Source organism: Nuphar pumila, chromosome 4 (genome assembly GCF_984573655.1).
Source record: "Nuphar pumila chromosome 4, dmNupPumi1.hap1.1, whole genome shotgun sequence".
NCBI lineage: Eukaryota > Viridiplantae > Streptophyta > Magnoliopsida > Nymphaeales > Nymphaeaceae > Nuphar > Nuphar pumila.
Genome location: NC_143252.1, coordinates 15392464 through 15409687, shown reverse-complemented (window position 1 = coordinate 15409687; position 17224 = coordinate 15392464). Strand labels below are relative to the sequence as shown.

At 37.6% G+C, this 17224-nt stretch overlaps 1 protein-coding gene across 1 annotated transcript; it reads right to left on the bottom strand.

Moving 5' to 3' along the window:
- Nucleotides 1–12304: 12304 nt before the first annotated feature.
- On the bottom strand, nucleotides 12305–12825 carry LOC149839481 (uncharacterized). Its single transcript, XM_090004140.1, has one exon. It carries the CDS (start codon nucleotides 12823–12825, stop codon nucleotides 12394–12396), a length of 432 nt encoding a protein of 143 aa, XP_089860266.1. The 3' UTR covers nucleotides 12305–12393.
- Between the last annotated feature and the right edge of the window lie 4399 nt (nucleotides 12826–17224).

The following is a 17224-nucleotide window of genomic DNA, read 5'->3' as shown; positions in this document are numbered from 1 at the left end:
CAACTAGCAGTATTATTGTTTTCACCAAAGTGGAACAATAATGGTTCAACTATGCTTGTCTCATAAAAGATGAATAATAAGGGGTCTCACATTTGCCTTTTTCAATATGAACCTTATATAGAACGATTTACCTCCCACTCATACAGAGAATAGAACAACCATTTTGAAGGTTGTCTATGTGAAGTGAGAGTGCAGAAAATGATGTCCATGAGAAGTGGGGGTATTCAAATATTCTTATCATATTGCTTTTTGTAATCGTGAGTAGCTCAGAATATTTGAGGTATCATCTCTCATTGTAGGACAGTGAAAAAATTTTTAAAATCCATTAAGATAGAAATTATTGATTTTATACGAGGTTTTATCTCAGACCATTTGGATAAGAAGCTTCATTATAGATCTTGAGATTGTGAATTTTTTTGAGAGACCACTAAAGATCTTTTATGATAATGAAGTAGCTGTGTTCTTTTCAAAGAACAACAAGAGCTCAACATTGTGTCGACACATAGAGTTAAAATATTTATTGTTAAAGAAAGGACTGAGAATCATCTGGTATGTATTGATACAATTGGGATGAAAGAAAAGACTCTAGATCCTCTTACTAAAGAGCTAGCACCGGGATTATATTTCCAACATGTAAAGGGGATGAGTCTTTTTTATTCCTTTTTACGTATGACAATACATTATATGATTACTTTTGATTCTCTATCACTTTATAAATTGTTGATTTTGCATAAGGGATCTCTCATATGAGTTAGAGAGAATAACATAATAGCAATATTAAAGGACCAATAAGATAGGTAAGAAACCAATCTATTCATAAAGGTAATTTCAATATGCTTAAGCACTGAAGGTGAATTATAGTGTAGTACATGAGAATATGACATTTCATAAAGGAGTGTTCATCTCTATGACTCATATGATTCAACCTTGTGATAAAGGGTAGCATGTGAACCCACGTGAAGAATTAAATCGAGATAACGATATAAACCTCGATTTAGTACACTTTTGGTGTCAATGGGTCAAGTAGGAGAATGTTGGACATAACGGATCTGAGTCTAACCCATTTGGGTGACCCGGTTTGACACCATTAGTGGGCCACATTTGTGGACCACATAATGGGAAGATAGTAGGTGGAAGTTACGTACGTAACTGCCTCTTTCTCCATTATATAAGGGGTTTGGCTGCTACGAAGATGATGAGAGATTTATGGCAATAGCCTACCCAAATTCCACATTCAGGTTTACGTGGTATAGGATCCTGCTCACCGTCGACCTAAGGCCTGGGCTCATCGTGGGCGTCGACCGGATGAGGAGAATGCCGAACACTTGCGCGCACACTCTGTGGCGTCAGCAGATACACTTGCAGGTAGCAAGTCTTCAAAGATAGAATCCACGCACATCCTTCATCATTTGGGGTGTATCAATGGGCCTGATTAAAGGACATTGTTTTCCACTACAAGCTGCTATTATTCACTCCTAGCGCCGAGTGTGTCATCGATGCCATCTCACTTTTTGTATTGACAATGTCGAATACCCAATTTTGGTGAAGTTTGATGGCAAAGATATACACATTGACATACTAATATTTTTAAAGAAAAATGTTTTCTTGATAATTGCAAAATAATGAATTGAAGACTCAAATATGGAATATTATAAGATAAAACTATAATCTTGTCGTAATAAAAAACATAGATGAATAAAGGCAAAAAAAAAGTATTTTTATCAAGCATGAAGAAAAGCCCAAACGTGCAGTTTGATTGTTGCAAGGGCAAAATTGTAACTTTAAAACAATGGTTGATGCCGACTCAAAGACAAGCTAATGACAGTGTATGAACGGGGGAATTTGATTAACAATAAGAATCCTTTGGTGCATAATTGAAAACCTATAAAAGTTTTGTGGAATATATGAATTAGACCCAAAAGTTGGGTGTGCATTTGAAAATTTTCATAATCTCAATATATAACAAAACCCCAATCAAAACATTACCAATGGAAGAATCAGATATCATTAGGGACTGGTAAGATTTTCCGAGCCTTGTAAATCCAAGTCCCCTCATACCCCCAATGTTATTTGAATTAATTTGCTTTGAATCGAGCCTAAACTCATCGGTTCCATAAAGGGGTGACTTAAGGGAAGCTTAGTGTTGCCCGATTTTCATTTGAATCCACTGTTTCGATCTGAATAGTTTTTTTCTTTGTTAATGCTTTTTTCTTGTGATAATTGTGATATTTGATCATTACTATCTTTTTTGTGCATTGAATGCATATTTTTTAATTAGATTGAACCTTGTAACTCTTGATTTAATTCATTTTCTATTTCAGATAGAAGTTTTTATTTTTGTGATGTTCGAATTTTAAAAAATAAATTAAACCAATTTAAAAGATTCAACTCATTTCAGGCTTATTTTTTGAATCTTTTTGGAAACAAATTTGGTCTCAAAAGTCAATTCTGACAACATTCGTTTTACATCATCATTGAGCTGAGATTGATGTTTGAATTTAGTAAACCTACAATGGTGGCGTACCAGCTTCCAAGATTGGTTGGTGCTTTTCTAAAGTCACGAACTCCCTCAGATTCTCAAATTAACTCCCACATAGCATACTTCTGGAGCTGATCATCAAAATGTTGGGCCTAGCTGACCACCAAGCCAATATAGGGCGATCAGAAGCAGGCGAAACAACCACCCTGCTAACAGGGATCCACATATATATATATATATATATATATATATATATACCGACAAATGAGAGTGCCGGAAAAGATAGAGTCAGAAGCAGTCAAAAGAAGAACCGAAAATGCAGAAAGTCCCAAAGAGAAAACAGAAATGCGTACCTCAAAAAGAAGAGTAAGCTTCTTCAGTCTTTCTCTGCACAAACTGACTAAAGTAGTAGCAGGAATGAGGCAGTAAGCAGACCAAGCTTTGATCTTGAGCCCAGGTTTGAAGTACATGGGCTTAAATATAAAAACCTTGTTTTTTCATAATGAAGCTGGGGTCAGGCAGACCCTGATCTTTTTTTTTAATAGACTAATGTGTTGATACTTTACCTTCAAATGCGATCTTTGGCCGATACGTGTCTAGTCTAACAAGGGTTCATAGCAATGCTACTTCTTTTACATGCACATTCTCTTGCACTTGAAATGATTAAAACTATTCAATTGTCCAACAATTCCACCTTTACCCTCTAAACCCATATTAACCAATCTTGACAGATCTCACCAAGGAAACTCCAAGATGAGTTGCTGGTCTAATAATGTCTTCTAAAAAATAGTTCCATCAATCTCACTCCTCTTGCAAAGCTTTTTCTTTTGTAATTTGACAAATTTGTATTAATTTTTCTATGATTCCTAATCGTAAATCATGTGTCATTTGTTTGATATAGCAGCCCATGTAACCAATTCAGCTTAATAAAGTGATTAGATCCCTGTAGAATTCTAAGAGTATTTGTTCACTTGTGTGATTAAGAACATTAATAATCAGCTTAACCCACTTGATCTTCTGGTTATTTGTCAATTTATTTTTCACCTCTGAAATTTTCTGGACAATTAATTGGAAGGTAATTATCCAGCTCTGGTAAATTTTCATTTCTCGAATATATGCTCCTTTTTTGTTGTTCATGAATCATATCAGACCTCGAAACCATATAATCTAGTTGCCTTTTTCTAAATCTTTCTTTCTTCTTCTTCTATATTTGTTCTGTCAAAAAAAGCAGGCTGGGGTTAATTAGGCAAACCCCTACCGATTACCATAGAATACATATTAATTGGTTTGTGAAACTAACATGAAGGTTTTTTCTCTCCATTCTCTGTCCTCATGAGGAAAAGCTATGCGAATAAGACTATAAGCAATATAGTTTCAATTTTTGTTAATTGAGTCTTGCAAGGAAGTAAAACTCAAAGAAGACATGGGCTATTTCATAGTTCATTTTTGTTGGGCCTAGGGCTGTGTCAACGTGACCCATCAGGGTACATATATCCAAACCCGCCCAAATAACAAACTGGACCCGCATAATTTTGGTAACTTATTTTTACTGAAAATACATATAAAATAGTCAGGTCGGTTTGGGTATCTGGCAAAAAACCTTAGTCGAGTCGGGTACCCGACAAAAATTATAACTCAAACCCAGCTTGCATATTGCTTGGGTCGAGTTCGATTCGACATGAAAATTATCTGGGTCAACACTTTTCATGCCCATACCCGGGAATTCGGGTTCGGTCGTGTCAAGTAGCCGGTACAAACCCAGCCTGTTGACAGCCCTAGTTGGGACACATCATCCTTTATGAAGTTGTTTGGTGGCAGCAATAACATCTTTTCTACATGAAATCTAAGATAATCTTATTGTTCTTGGGAATCTGATCAAGAATTTCCTTCCATACAATCCATTTCCTTTCTTGCTCATCTTTGTTGTGCAGTAGCCATCCTACAACCAGGTTTTTGCCTTTAGGTCTCGGATGGTAAAACCTACAAGCTATTTTCCATAAAATATTCTAGAGACATTGATTTTGAGCCATTCTACTGATGTGGTAACCATCTGCCGGAATACAACCATGTACTATCGATTTGGTGTTCCCAACTCTCGCGTATACACATTACATGTCTGATTTTATTAACATTGTAGATCTGTGATCCATTAAGCTCAGCATTCTAAAAAATAATCATATTTCTAAATTCCCTCAATTTCTTACCAATAGTTTTGTAATGGGACAACCCAGGCACAATCTGATTTTCTTTAAATCCATGCCGGCCCAACCAACTTAAAGTTAGGGAGGCTCCATTGAAGAAGTTTTTAATGGCCAAAGTACTAAATGATTTTTTTCTCAAATCGTAGAAGTGACACTTGGCATTGAGTGAACAAATGCAAGGCTGATTCAGTTTGTGCAAAAGAAGCATTAGTCAACCAAATTAATGCCTCTTTGATGTAGCAAACCTTGTGTAAGAAGGTGATTTCCAATAGGAAATCTCAGTGTGAGGGCTTCTCTATGCATATGCTTAGAAAGCCAGATCCTATGGAGAGAGAACTAACCTTTCCACTAAGTTTCTCAAGCTGTTATGATCGTACGTGAAATTCCCAAGAAAAGTGCTTGTAGTTGATCATGAAATCCACCATTTCTAGGTTGGGCATTTCACCAGATTCTTGACTTGGTTGAAATTTGCATATAAAGTGTCTAGAAGGGAAAATTCATTAGTATACATTCACACAAGAGACATTGATCATATCCACCACTTTGGCCCATGTAGCCACTATTGGTAATTCAGAACTTTTTCTGCTGTAATTGATGGGACTGACGCTTGGAGGCATGCAACAGAGGCGCTTTCTTAAAAGCAACAGTTGCCCCACCAAGGTTGAGCCCGGGTGCAATGAGGTAGTGATCAACTTCGTTTTTGTTATGAGTCATAACTTCTTATCAGATATCGCGATGCTAGCTTTGTTCAATTGATCTGACCATACAAATGATTTTGTTATGGTTATGTACATAATCTAACAATTTGATATGTGTATGCACCCTATTAGGTACGGTGGGTAGGAGGCTGAGGGATTCTGGACATTATGAGAAAATCGGTACTTGTGAGTTTAGGACAAATTGGGTAGCCGGGTAAGGGCAGATTGGGCTCAGTGAGTGGTTAGGGAAAAAGTTTAGATTATGAACAGGTAGGGTATGGCCTACGGTACCTAGATCTGCCTTGAGACATGTACAAGGGTCTGATACACATTTTAGAAGTTTGGGATATCATATTAGGTTTTGGAGAGGGCTGAAGAAGCCAAACAGTAAAAAATTGCACGAGGTTTCCTAATTAGTAAGCCCATTTTTTGGAGATTGGTTCTAAGGGATGTCACCGGGGGAGCTTCTCGGGGTTAGCTGATAGAGTATAGGATGTGAGTAAAGGTCTAGAAAATGGCTGGTATGTGGGAAAAGTTGTGGAGAGTCCAGATATGTTGGTTATGTCAAATCAGGTATGATGGGTTCTCGACAGGACATAATTTTGGGTTTCGGGTTCTAGTTCTAAAAAATTAGCAAAAGCTAGTCTAAGGCTAGAATCAGGGTTCTCTAGAAGCACCATGAGAGGATAGACCAACAGAATCATGCGGGAGGATTAACACTACAGTGGACTTTCATAGAGGACTAGGCGGCACCAAGGAGAGCCTAGTTGAGGGATGACCTAGACCAGCTTGAGCTTGGACCTCATGCATTGCATAGGGAAGAGCCTAGGAGAAAGAGGAGAAGAAAAGAAAATGTTAGTGGGTGGTAATGTCAGAGGGAAAAGGAGAGAGAGACATACACACAAAGAGAAACATCTAGAGAGAGGGAAAGAGAAGAGGGAGAGTCATAAGTTTTATTCGTTAGTTGCATAGCATAAACCAAAATAAGTTGGCCTGGGTATGGGTCAAACTCTAATCCAAAATATAAAATCCAAACCATAAAACCCATACACCCTCTAACTGTCGAAATAAGACCTAACTAGAAGGGGTCAGTTGGATTGACTAGAGTTCCTCCCTAACCAGATCTTAAGTAGATCTAAAACTCACTAAAAAGCATAATCGAAAAATATAAAACCTACCTAGGTTGGACCCTTGACTTCAAAATAGGAAATATGATAAGAGTGGGTTGGGTGTCCCACTCTTGTATTTGAAAAACAGGGAAAGAGGAGGAGATGTCTCCCCTTGTTTTTGGAAAATAGGGGCACCCCTACTTTTCTTTTCCTTGTTTCCTTTTTCCAAATTGGTGCCCCTCCATGGGCCCCCACTTGTTTACCTTTTCTCTTCCAAGTTGGCTTTCCTATGGGCCTCACTCACCTCTTTCTCCTTCATTTTGATATGGACATGTGTCCATTGACTTTTTCTTTAGGAGATGAGCCATGCCAGAAGCCACATCATCCCTTGGGCCCCACTTTGATTTGAAAAAACCCTTTTGACTGAATGATGTGGAAATTAGATCCTAAAGCAATGAATTAGTCATTTTCTTTGAATTTAGACCATAACAGAGTGTTAGAAGACCATCTGCTAGCACTAGAAGGCATCCTAAATAAAGTCAGAATCTCTCCAATCACAAAACCAGAAAGTCTAGCAATATTGGTATCTCAAGTCATGACCCAAGTGCCAATCACATTTTTGGAAGATGATTTGCCAAGAGTTGTATTCCCACATAACAAAGCATTGCATAATACTGTCTAGATCAAGGGTTTCTTAATCCCTAATTGCCTGATGGATGGTGGTGGAGGCCTCAACATTTGTCTTTACATAATCACCAGAAAGTTGAACATTACCAGATCTGAATTCAGGGATCACTACATCCAATTCAATGGTTATGATGAGAACACCACAATATCACTGGGAACAATAATATTGGATATCAAAATTAGACCAATATCCTACTAGACTCTGTTTTATTTGGTGGATATCTCTGCTTCCTATAACCTGCTTTTGGGGCGACCTTGGATCCATTAGTTAAGGCAGTCTCATCTACTTATCACTAGTGTGTCAAGATACAATGGAAAGATCAGATCATTGCAATATCTATCAATGATCCAACCATTAGAGTGGCACAACCCATGATCCCTTGACTAGATATATTAATAGATATTTTCTCTATCTAAAAAAGAGAGAAACTTTATTGTTAGCTATTGAGTTGGCCACAAGAAAAGCATCCATGGTAGTAACAATAGATTGCTAAAAAAGGCCTAAATTTCTAAAGTTGGCTGGAAGAATAGATGACTCAGAATTTAAAAAATATGAAGAAGACCCTCGATTCACCCAATTCACTAAAGGATGACCTATGATGCTAAGAATAGGATGTATGCCTTTCAAAGGTTTGAGGAAGGATGAGAAAGAAATTCAAACTCCTATCCTAGTCTCAAACACCAACTCTGGACAAGACTTAAGGTACGATAAAAATTTAAAAAACTTGATGACTAGAAAATGGTTGGAACTGCCTCATTTTATCTTAGGAGAGATATTGAATCCCAGAGTAGTCTAAAAAAGGTCAAAAGAGGAGTCAGACCTTGAACGCCTGGCATCATTATTTCAAAACACCAGTTTGCACGACGTTATTGTGACCACCTTGGGTCACCTGAAATCAGAAAAGGATCCAATGCAAAAGGTTCCAGATCCAGAGAAGTTAAGCCCAACCCGACACATTTTTAGATGCCTCTATTTACAAAAAGAGCTAAACTAGAAAAATGGGACCAAAATCCAGTGGCCGATAAAAAGTTTGAGTTTGCATATCTGACATGGTGCGCCTCTGTCAGAGAGAATTTTGAGGAAAACAAATCCCAACAATCTTGGGACCATTACTACCAACAAAGACTATAACTATTCATCTTGGTTGAGTTCCATGGAAAGGTATCACCACCATACATCGAGCGATAATATCTCAAAGCAGCCATCCAGATCTATGCCTTTTGGAGAGGATGTCACAAGTGATAGGATGATCCTGACTTGAAACAAGAGATGGAATTGGTGTCAAGAAGAGGATCTAAAATAAAAATATTGGTCCAAACCTACTGATAGTTGTTGAGAATTCTTTCTATGAGAAGCACTCTACCAATTGGGAGTTGAAGTGAAAAATCTCGTTACAAGATCACTATCTCCCTATAGAACATGTTGTAGCCTTGATCAAGCCAATGCTGAAACCATGTAACTTAGAGGAGAATGATACAATAGACGATGAACCATGTCCAGTGGAATATGTCTTGGCCTTGCTATTACCAATGCCAGAACCATCTAGTCCAAAAGAAAGTCAAGAATCAGATGAGGAATTGAGTCAATGTGATGGACCAAGATTTTTCACCCCATCAACTCAAGAGAAGATCTTCTTCGAAAATGCCCTTAGATACCATCTGTGTATTAGATAACCCCACTTGGAAAGCGAAGTAAAAATGTAGTTCCACAGATGGACCAACCAGGTCATGGAAGACTTCTAGTCTGAACCTCCATAGATAACATGGTAAGAATACTTCTATCAGTGCCTCGACCAATTGGTCCTAGAGGAAGATCCACAGATGACTCCTAAAAAAAAAAGAAATATCTAAAATCAAAAGGTTCACAGATGCATTAGGATATCTTTACTGGACCAATCACCCATGACGTCGGGCCTTGGTGAAGGAAGACTATGATCAGTGGGAGAAAGAAATCTAAGCCTAGTTCAATAGAGACCTCATGTTCCTAGAATGAGAGTCTTACCTGGACTGTGCACACAGAGGTCTAGAGTTTGAGAAGCATGATGTGCCAAATCTGTCTGAAAATCCTGAAAAAGATATAACCTATCCAGAAGACCAAACTATAGATATTAGATGGTTTGAATCAGAGCCACTTCTACCAATGAACTTCGACAAATCAGAGGAGATTAGGCCAAGTGTCAGAGCCTTCGCCAATTATCTCAGCTACACTCACTAGGAAGATGACCCTGAATAGAAAAAGATAGTCAATCAGGACTATCAGGAATGAGAAGACCAACAAAGAGCATGTTGGGCCTAAGGTAGAATGAATAACAATTGAAAAAGGTTCTTAGACCAAGCTCTCAATGGGATTCGTTTTGAACAACAATGGTATCGATCACTTGAATTGTTCTGTTAAGATCTGTATAGCCAGAAAAGGTAGATCCAATCCTACCAATCTGACAATTATCCATATCTCTTCACAGAAGAACCCTACCCTTGGGGTATTGGAATTTAAAAAAGAGATAAAGATCCAGAAGAATTTGAACATGAAAATTTTGAAGAGCTCCCGTTCAAGCACAACTCGCATTCCAATGAGGCAATTATCTAGGGAATTTACAAATGCCAGTCCTATGAATTGACCTGCTACATATATACAACTGCCAAAATCCAGATAAAATATTAAGAATTTATTAAAGAACAAAAGCCACAATTCGCCACAGAAACCGAAGCTCAAGAACACATCCAAAGAGAACTGTATTAGATGAATGAGGAAAACAGGGAAATCCATCTCCATGCTCCTAATTTTGAGAATTCATGGACTAAAGAGCAACTTTCTGAACCCATAAATCCCTATGTTGCCTATTTGGAAATGTTGGGATGGTGTTGAGAGCACATGATCAGGATGAATCTCGATCCAGAGCAAGAACTGAGACAACCAGTGAAAGCCTTCTTCTGGCCGAAAAGACAGTGTCGTGGATTCTACAAGAGATAGACTTACCAATACAAGCCTTTTGAAAAATCATTATTTGGCAGTTACGTGCATCAAGGCTCATATAAGAGATGCTGAAGAGAAACCAATTTCTTTTGGCTTAGAGTGAGTCGATTTCGGACTACGAGACCTCTTTTAAGTAGATATGAATTTGATTCATGTTCTACCGAAAATGTTTTGAAGGATCACTAAAAGACATAAGCTACTCCCATTCTCCGAGAACTATATGATGCAACCATGCCATGAGAGGTTAAACACTTGAGGGAGACACTGAGAGGAAGAGAAGGGAATGAAAGCTGAAAAAGGGTAAGGTCAAAACCCTACTCCTTCACACTATGCAATGATATGCCAAACTTCTCAAACCATTGCCACCTGAACCTAAGACCTTGTGATATTCTCTATAGCAACTACCAACTGTAGGAGTATGACAGGGCTTTATTCGCATTTTACCCGTTGCCTTTTTTTTTTTTGCTCTGTTCATCTCTCATTTTGGCTTAGCTATTGATAAAGTCCAGCTAAAGCTATTGACTATAGTTTACCTGGGACTAACCAATGAAAATGAGAAGCAAGGTCAAGCGAAAGGTGACTTTGGCAGGATTTTAAGCTCACAAAGTTGGTCACCTAAGCAAGTCATGTACGGTCTTATGTTAACATGAATGACAAGTGAGCTTGAATCTGATCCAAATCCAAATAGCAAGACATCAATTTAACTGGATTTGATCTAGACTGATTCTAGCTTATCACCCAAACCCATTTGTGGTACATACATTGTTGTCCAAACCCACTTGTTGTTCTAACTATTTTGGATCTGGACCCTACTTGTCATTTCAAGTTTGGATTTTGACTCTACTTGTTTGAACTGAATGGCTCTGGATCATATCCAGTTCATGATGCCCTTATGATTTGGATCTGGATCAGATCCAAGCCAAGTTTTGTTCTTACTATTTGGATCTGGATCAAATCCAATATGAGTTGAAACCTATATAAGATGAGTTGTGACTCAATCTAGATCAAATCCAATAACTTGAGCCAAGCAGATTGACGCACTTGCATAACACCTAGATTTGGTTTCTGTGGCATAGAATCCACTACATCTAGGTCTAGGACCCAATCTCACCTATAAATGAGTGAAATGTATCCCCTAGTCTAACATCTACGATCTTTCAGCCTTCATACCTAGACTCTGTCAGGCTCACTCTAGCCTAGAGCATACATACCCATACACTGCCAGAGCCTGAACCCTCCTAGTCTAGATCTGGATCCTTGTCTCACCCATCCTAGAGCCTCTGCCTAGTCGAGGCTTCGCCTGTCATCATGCTCATCCTTGTCATTGTAGAAAAGACTACCTATGCTCGATGTGAGACTCAATTCCTACACCTTTTCTTCTTCTATTTCATTGAATTAAGTGTGAATTTGTTTAGTGGTTCATATATTGTTCGTCTTTGGATCTTTTTCGAGCCTTGGTGGCGTTCTTACACCATCAAGCTCATATTTTTTTTTAAGATTAACAAATGAACGGTACATGATGTTGCATGCTAAATCTTGATTCGAGGAGAGCCAAAGTTCCTGACAAGGTAGATCACTTCTCAATGGAGAAGGAAAAACACTTGACTTGCAGGCAGGGATTCCACGTCTCCTACAACTTATTTGGATCCATCTCAAAAACCAATATGGGTTCGGTTTGGGTCAGAGATAATCGGTTCAGGACATTGGGCCAGGTCAGGTATACCCGATCTAGTTACATCCCTAATCAAATGTGTGAATGGCATAAAAAGACGTTGGGGCTGTCAATGGAAGCAGTATTCATACGTATATGGTTTTGGGTGCAGCTCATCTTGAGGGTGGATGGTCTCCAAGGTTCCATAGATTGTTTTTTGTTTCAAGGAATCTTGAACCTGATCGACTCTCCTGCAATTCGGCCCAATTCCAAGGCGTAGAATCTCATGGATACTGAGTTCAACCCCCACCAAGGGCTATCTCCAAGATTCCAATAAGCTTAGACTTCCAGCTAGTGTCACTTGCTCGAAAAGGAAAGGAGCAAAAGCAAACAGACAACAATAACATTTCAGCATATGGGAAATGATGATCACTGATCAGACTTAGATAGAGAAAGAAACAAAACAAAGGGGTTGTTGATCATTTATTGCATTTCTTTTGGGGCATCCCAAATAAAAGTACTTAGAAAAAGCATAGTAGAGCTTCCTCATCACACAATCCCCACCGCACACCTACACATGACAGAAACTGTCACCTACTCCTCAAGCAGGAAAGCAGACACAGGGAAGCTCCTGCTTATGCCTCCAGGACCAATGAAGGTGATCTTACCGGTAGGTGGGTCATCCACAGACAGCTCAGTGAGGTTGACCCACATGAAGAGCTCCTTGGTCTTAATCCCCGTCATCTTCTTGAACCTGCCCTTCTCGACGTAGGCCGTGACCTCCGGGGCGTAGGACACCAACCTTCCGATCTTCTTGAAGCAGTGCTCCTTCTTCTTCTTCTGCTTCAGCCACACGAACCCCGTCTCCCTCACCATGCCCACCTCTATCATGTCTTCTAAAGGAAGCAGACCGTTGGGAAGTTCCATCTCCTTGAGCAGCTCTAAGGACTTCTGCCTGCACGTCTCGTCCCCGTAGTAGATCTCGGCCTTGGCCTTGAGGTTCCCATCCACCACCAGGGATGACATTTTTCTCTTCTGTTAAGAGGTTTGGTTCTGTTCTATTGGGCTACAGGCTGACTTCATTTCCCAAAGAGATGCACATCCATATATAGTTGGTTTGTTGGGTAATAGCACATACTTTGTGCAAGAAATAACGACGTTGCCCACCTGGGCCGCACCAGGGATTCTCTCCATCTATCTTCATCGATGTCTCTCACATTAAATTGGTTATTAATATGGACGTGACAAGGAATTGGGGCACCATGCATGAATTTTATAAACGAGGTAGGCAACAAGGCCGTCTATATTAACAGATTTACTATATACACACACACGAGAGAGAGAGAGAGAGAGAGAGAGAGAGAGTCTGTCCTCACCAATTTGGGTAAGAATTCTGTGTGGACCATAGTCATTTGATGTTTTATTGCATGTTGTGTAAACCAAACTTCTCTAAAGTTTATTTAGTAGAGGACATTTATCAGATGGGAAATTTCTAACGTTAAGACAAATTTTAAAAGTTTTGTAATGAGAACAATCAGTTTTTTTATTGAAAATTTTAATTCAATCCAAAGCATATTTTTTAATAAAGAAGTGATGTTAAGCACAACTACTATCTCAAATTAATGCAAAAACCTGCAGTTATGACGTTTTGAAGTAGTTTATACTCTAGTTAGGGAGGACGACAGACCAAATATAATATAATATAATATATATATTTATTTATTTATTTAAAATGTTTGCCATAACTGTTTGTATGTACAAATGCCTTTAGATAGCCATGGGGAAATTTGTTTTTAACTAATCACGTCTTATAGATGGATTCAGCATATTCAAAATGGTATGGATTGACTTTTGAATACTGTTTTTTCATGACAAATATGATTTTTTTTTGACAAATATGTAAGGTTAGTTCTGTAAGGAACTACAAAATTTTAAAAAAATAGAAAAAAAGTATTTGTAAATACAAATGATTGAATATATATATATATATATATATATATATATATATATATATATATATATATATATATATATATATATATATATATATATATATATATATATATATATATATATATATATATATATATATATATATATATATATATATGGGGCGATGTTTGCTACCCTCGTGAGAAAGAAACCCCTAGTGAAAAAATATAAAAATAAAGTGAATTGTTCTATATCTATACCGATACTAAAGTGAATTGTTCTATATCGGCTCAAAAATAATAATAAATTATTAGATGTCAATTATAGTGTGACACATGTTCAAACTATTAAAATAATTTTTGGTATTTTTTGTATTTACTAAAAATAACCGATTCAAGCTTGCAGCATATGAATTTTCTGCTGATACGATGTGTATCGGCCGCTGATACAATGCCGATAAGCATCAATACTGAAAACATTGCTCTTAACCTATTCCTTACTATAAAAAGCTAGCCTCTTGTCCCTAGGGCGGGTAAAAGAGTTGAAGTAGCGCTTGAAGTGTTCAAGACAATGTTTTGAGTATTGGTATCGGCCTTGATTCGTTTGGCCAATGATTCAGGTGAATCGGCCCATACTAATTCTCAAGTGAATCGTTCTGAATCAGCTAAAAAATAATTAAAAAATATTTTGTATCAATCAGAACTTGACACGTGTTAAAACCATTAAAATAATATTTAAAAATAATTTTAAGCATTTATTTATATGTATTAAAAATAGTATTAATATTGTATCAATTTTCTGCCGATATGATATGTATCGGTCCATACAGGCTGATACTGACAACTTCGGTTCGAGCTTGGCCTATTCTTGTGGTGAACCAAGCCAAGTTCGAGCTCATAATAAGCCCGAGTTAATTAAAGGAGCCAAGTTTGAGCTGACTTGTTTATAAAAAAAATACATTAGTTTAGAGTTGAAAGCAATAAGATTACAAAAAAATACATTAACACTACCGAGGTGGTATCCCATGGGGGTAAGCGGAGTCCTGTGCCAAGCTGAAGGCCCAAGTTCGAATCTCTCTGCGACATGGAGTTTAAGAGATATCTGGCAGGGGTCTGCCTAACCCCAGCTTGACTATCAAAAATAAATAAATACATGTAAAATATATCTAAAATATATTTTTTAATACCTGACAAGCTTATGTGAATTGAGCCGAGCCGAGTACATATTGTCGAGCTTTTTATAAGCCTAGCCACAAGTGGCTAGGCTTCTTTCGCCCTACTTGTCCCCTTGTTAAAAAAAGAAAAGAAAAGAAAAGACTCTTATCCTGGAAGGTGGCACACCGTTTTTAGAGAGTTTTGCATTGAGAGAGAAGGGTGTCACACTTTTTTCTATAGTTTTTTTTTTTTTTTGAGAGAGAGAGAGAGTAGGGTGGCACATTTACTCCCTCTTCCTGACATGGGATAAACGGCCTTCGATGGGTTGTGGGGTAATCATGTGCAGCACTTATGAAGTGGGGGGTTGGGCGTTTGCAACAGCATGGCGATATACTTACATAGAAATGGGCCAGAGGTTGGGGTTAAATGGGATGTGAGTGGTTGGCCTAACGAAAACAAGGTCAGAAGGGTACTCTATTTATTTACTGACCATTGTTTTTTCTTTATTTTAAAACAAGGTCATATATTTTAAAAAATGTCATTCTTTTGAGAGTATTATAATCATTTTAATAAGATTAAATTCATTTAATGTTAAATATAACTAGTTTAATATTAGATTAATCCTATATACATATATATGAAAAAAATATAAATTTATTTAAAAATAAAAATACATGTTTTTCATGATAAATAACCATTAAAAACATAAATATCATGTTTAAAATATGATATTTATGTTTTTATTAAAAAATTGTGATATTCAAAAATATCCCTAGAAGTTATCATTTAAACTTTCAAGTAATTTTTCATGATATTTTCACGATTTTTTCACAAATTGCACGCTATTTGTCACATTTGTTGATAATAGCTGCATTGATTGGGGAGGTTGAGTTTGACAAACGATGTCCAGTAAAAGAGGACCATGTGTGCTACAATTGACAAGAAAAGAAGGACAGTTTGGGGTTATGAATAGGTTGGCTCCACTCCTTTTTCATTAAAGACATTATGGTGATTCTGCCTTGCTGTCTGGACTGGTTAACCCCTCAACCACCCACATCTCTCTCTCTCTCTCTCTCTCTCTCTCTCTCTCTCTCTCTCTCTCTCTCTCTCTCATATGCAACAACACTCAACTAACCAAATGATATTAAAGTGTAAAGACTTAAATGTACTTTTTAGATGAGTTCTTGCTTGTTAATCAACACATTTTAAAGGATTTTGGAGGAAATGCTTTGGTGTTTGGAGATCTACCCTTTCATAAGTATAGAAACCTGCTCAGAATCTTTATATTTGTGCAATAATAATGTATTTCACTGATTTGAAGTCTATATATGATCTCATTCCTCGTAGCTAATTTGGCCTTTGATGTGAAATTATTTATCTATGTGTATTTGACTTAGGTTGAGCAGCTGCTATCCTCCAAAGCAACAATGAATCCATTGCCCCACTGTCTCGCCATTGCCCCATGTTTTGTACTGAAAAACTGGTAGTGGCAAATATGGGACCTTGTGAGACACCAATTTCCTTAGGAAACGATGCATTTTTACCTGGACCAAGCTGTCAATTGGTTGGGTTTGTACTGGTTAACCGACCTAAACAGAACCCGGCATAAAAGATGGCGACCCAACCCAGACAGAGTAGTATGCAAGGGTTATGATTTTTTGTCAGATATCCGACCTGACCCGGCCTGACCTGAGTATTTTGCAAGTATCTTTGGTAAAATAATCTCCTTAAGTTATATGGATCCAGGTTTGAGATTTCAGTTTCTTGACTCGGCAAAATCTAACTTGAATACAGATCCGCCAACTAGCTATTTGGGAGGGTTTGGGTACACTATGATGGGTTGTATACCCCATCTGTTGACAGCCTTAGCTAGGACCAAAATACTAGGAATAATATATTTTGAATCCTGGTCTGGATCTCCGATCGGGTTTTTATAAGGTTCGAAAAATCAACAGTAAAAAATCTTTATAAATTTTTGAGGCTCCAAACATCATTTTTTTCATCGAAAACACATGATCCAGGCGTGAATTCTTAGTAAATCAATCATGCCCAACACATTTATAGGGCCGGAACCACATAAAAAGCATTGGAGAAGCCGAAAAACCCATTGAGCACCCAACGTCTGAGCATCTCTCTCTCTCTCTCTCTCTCTCTCTCTCTCTCTCTCTATATATATATATATATATATATATATATATATATATATATATATATATATATATCGAAAGAACTGAACATATTAGGCCTCCCTTTTTTCGTTAGGCCCCGTAGTTTGAAGTGCTTTATGATAGATCTGAACTATCATGCTGGATTTAGTAGGAATTGACTCTTGGATCATG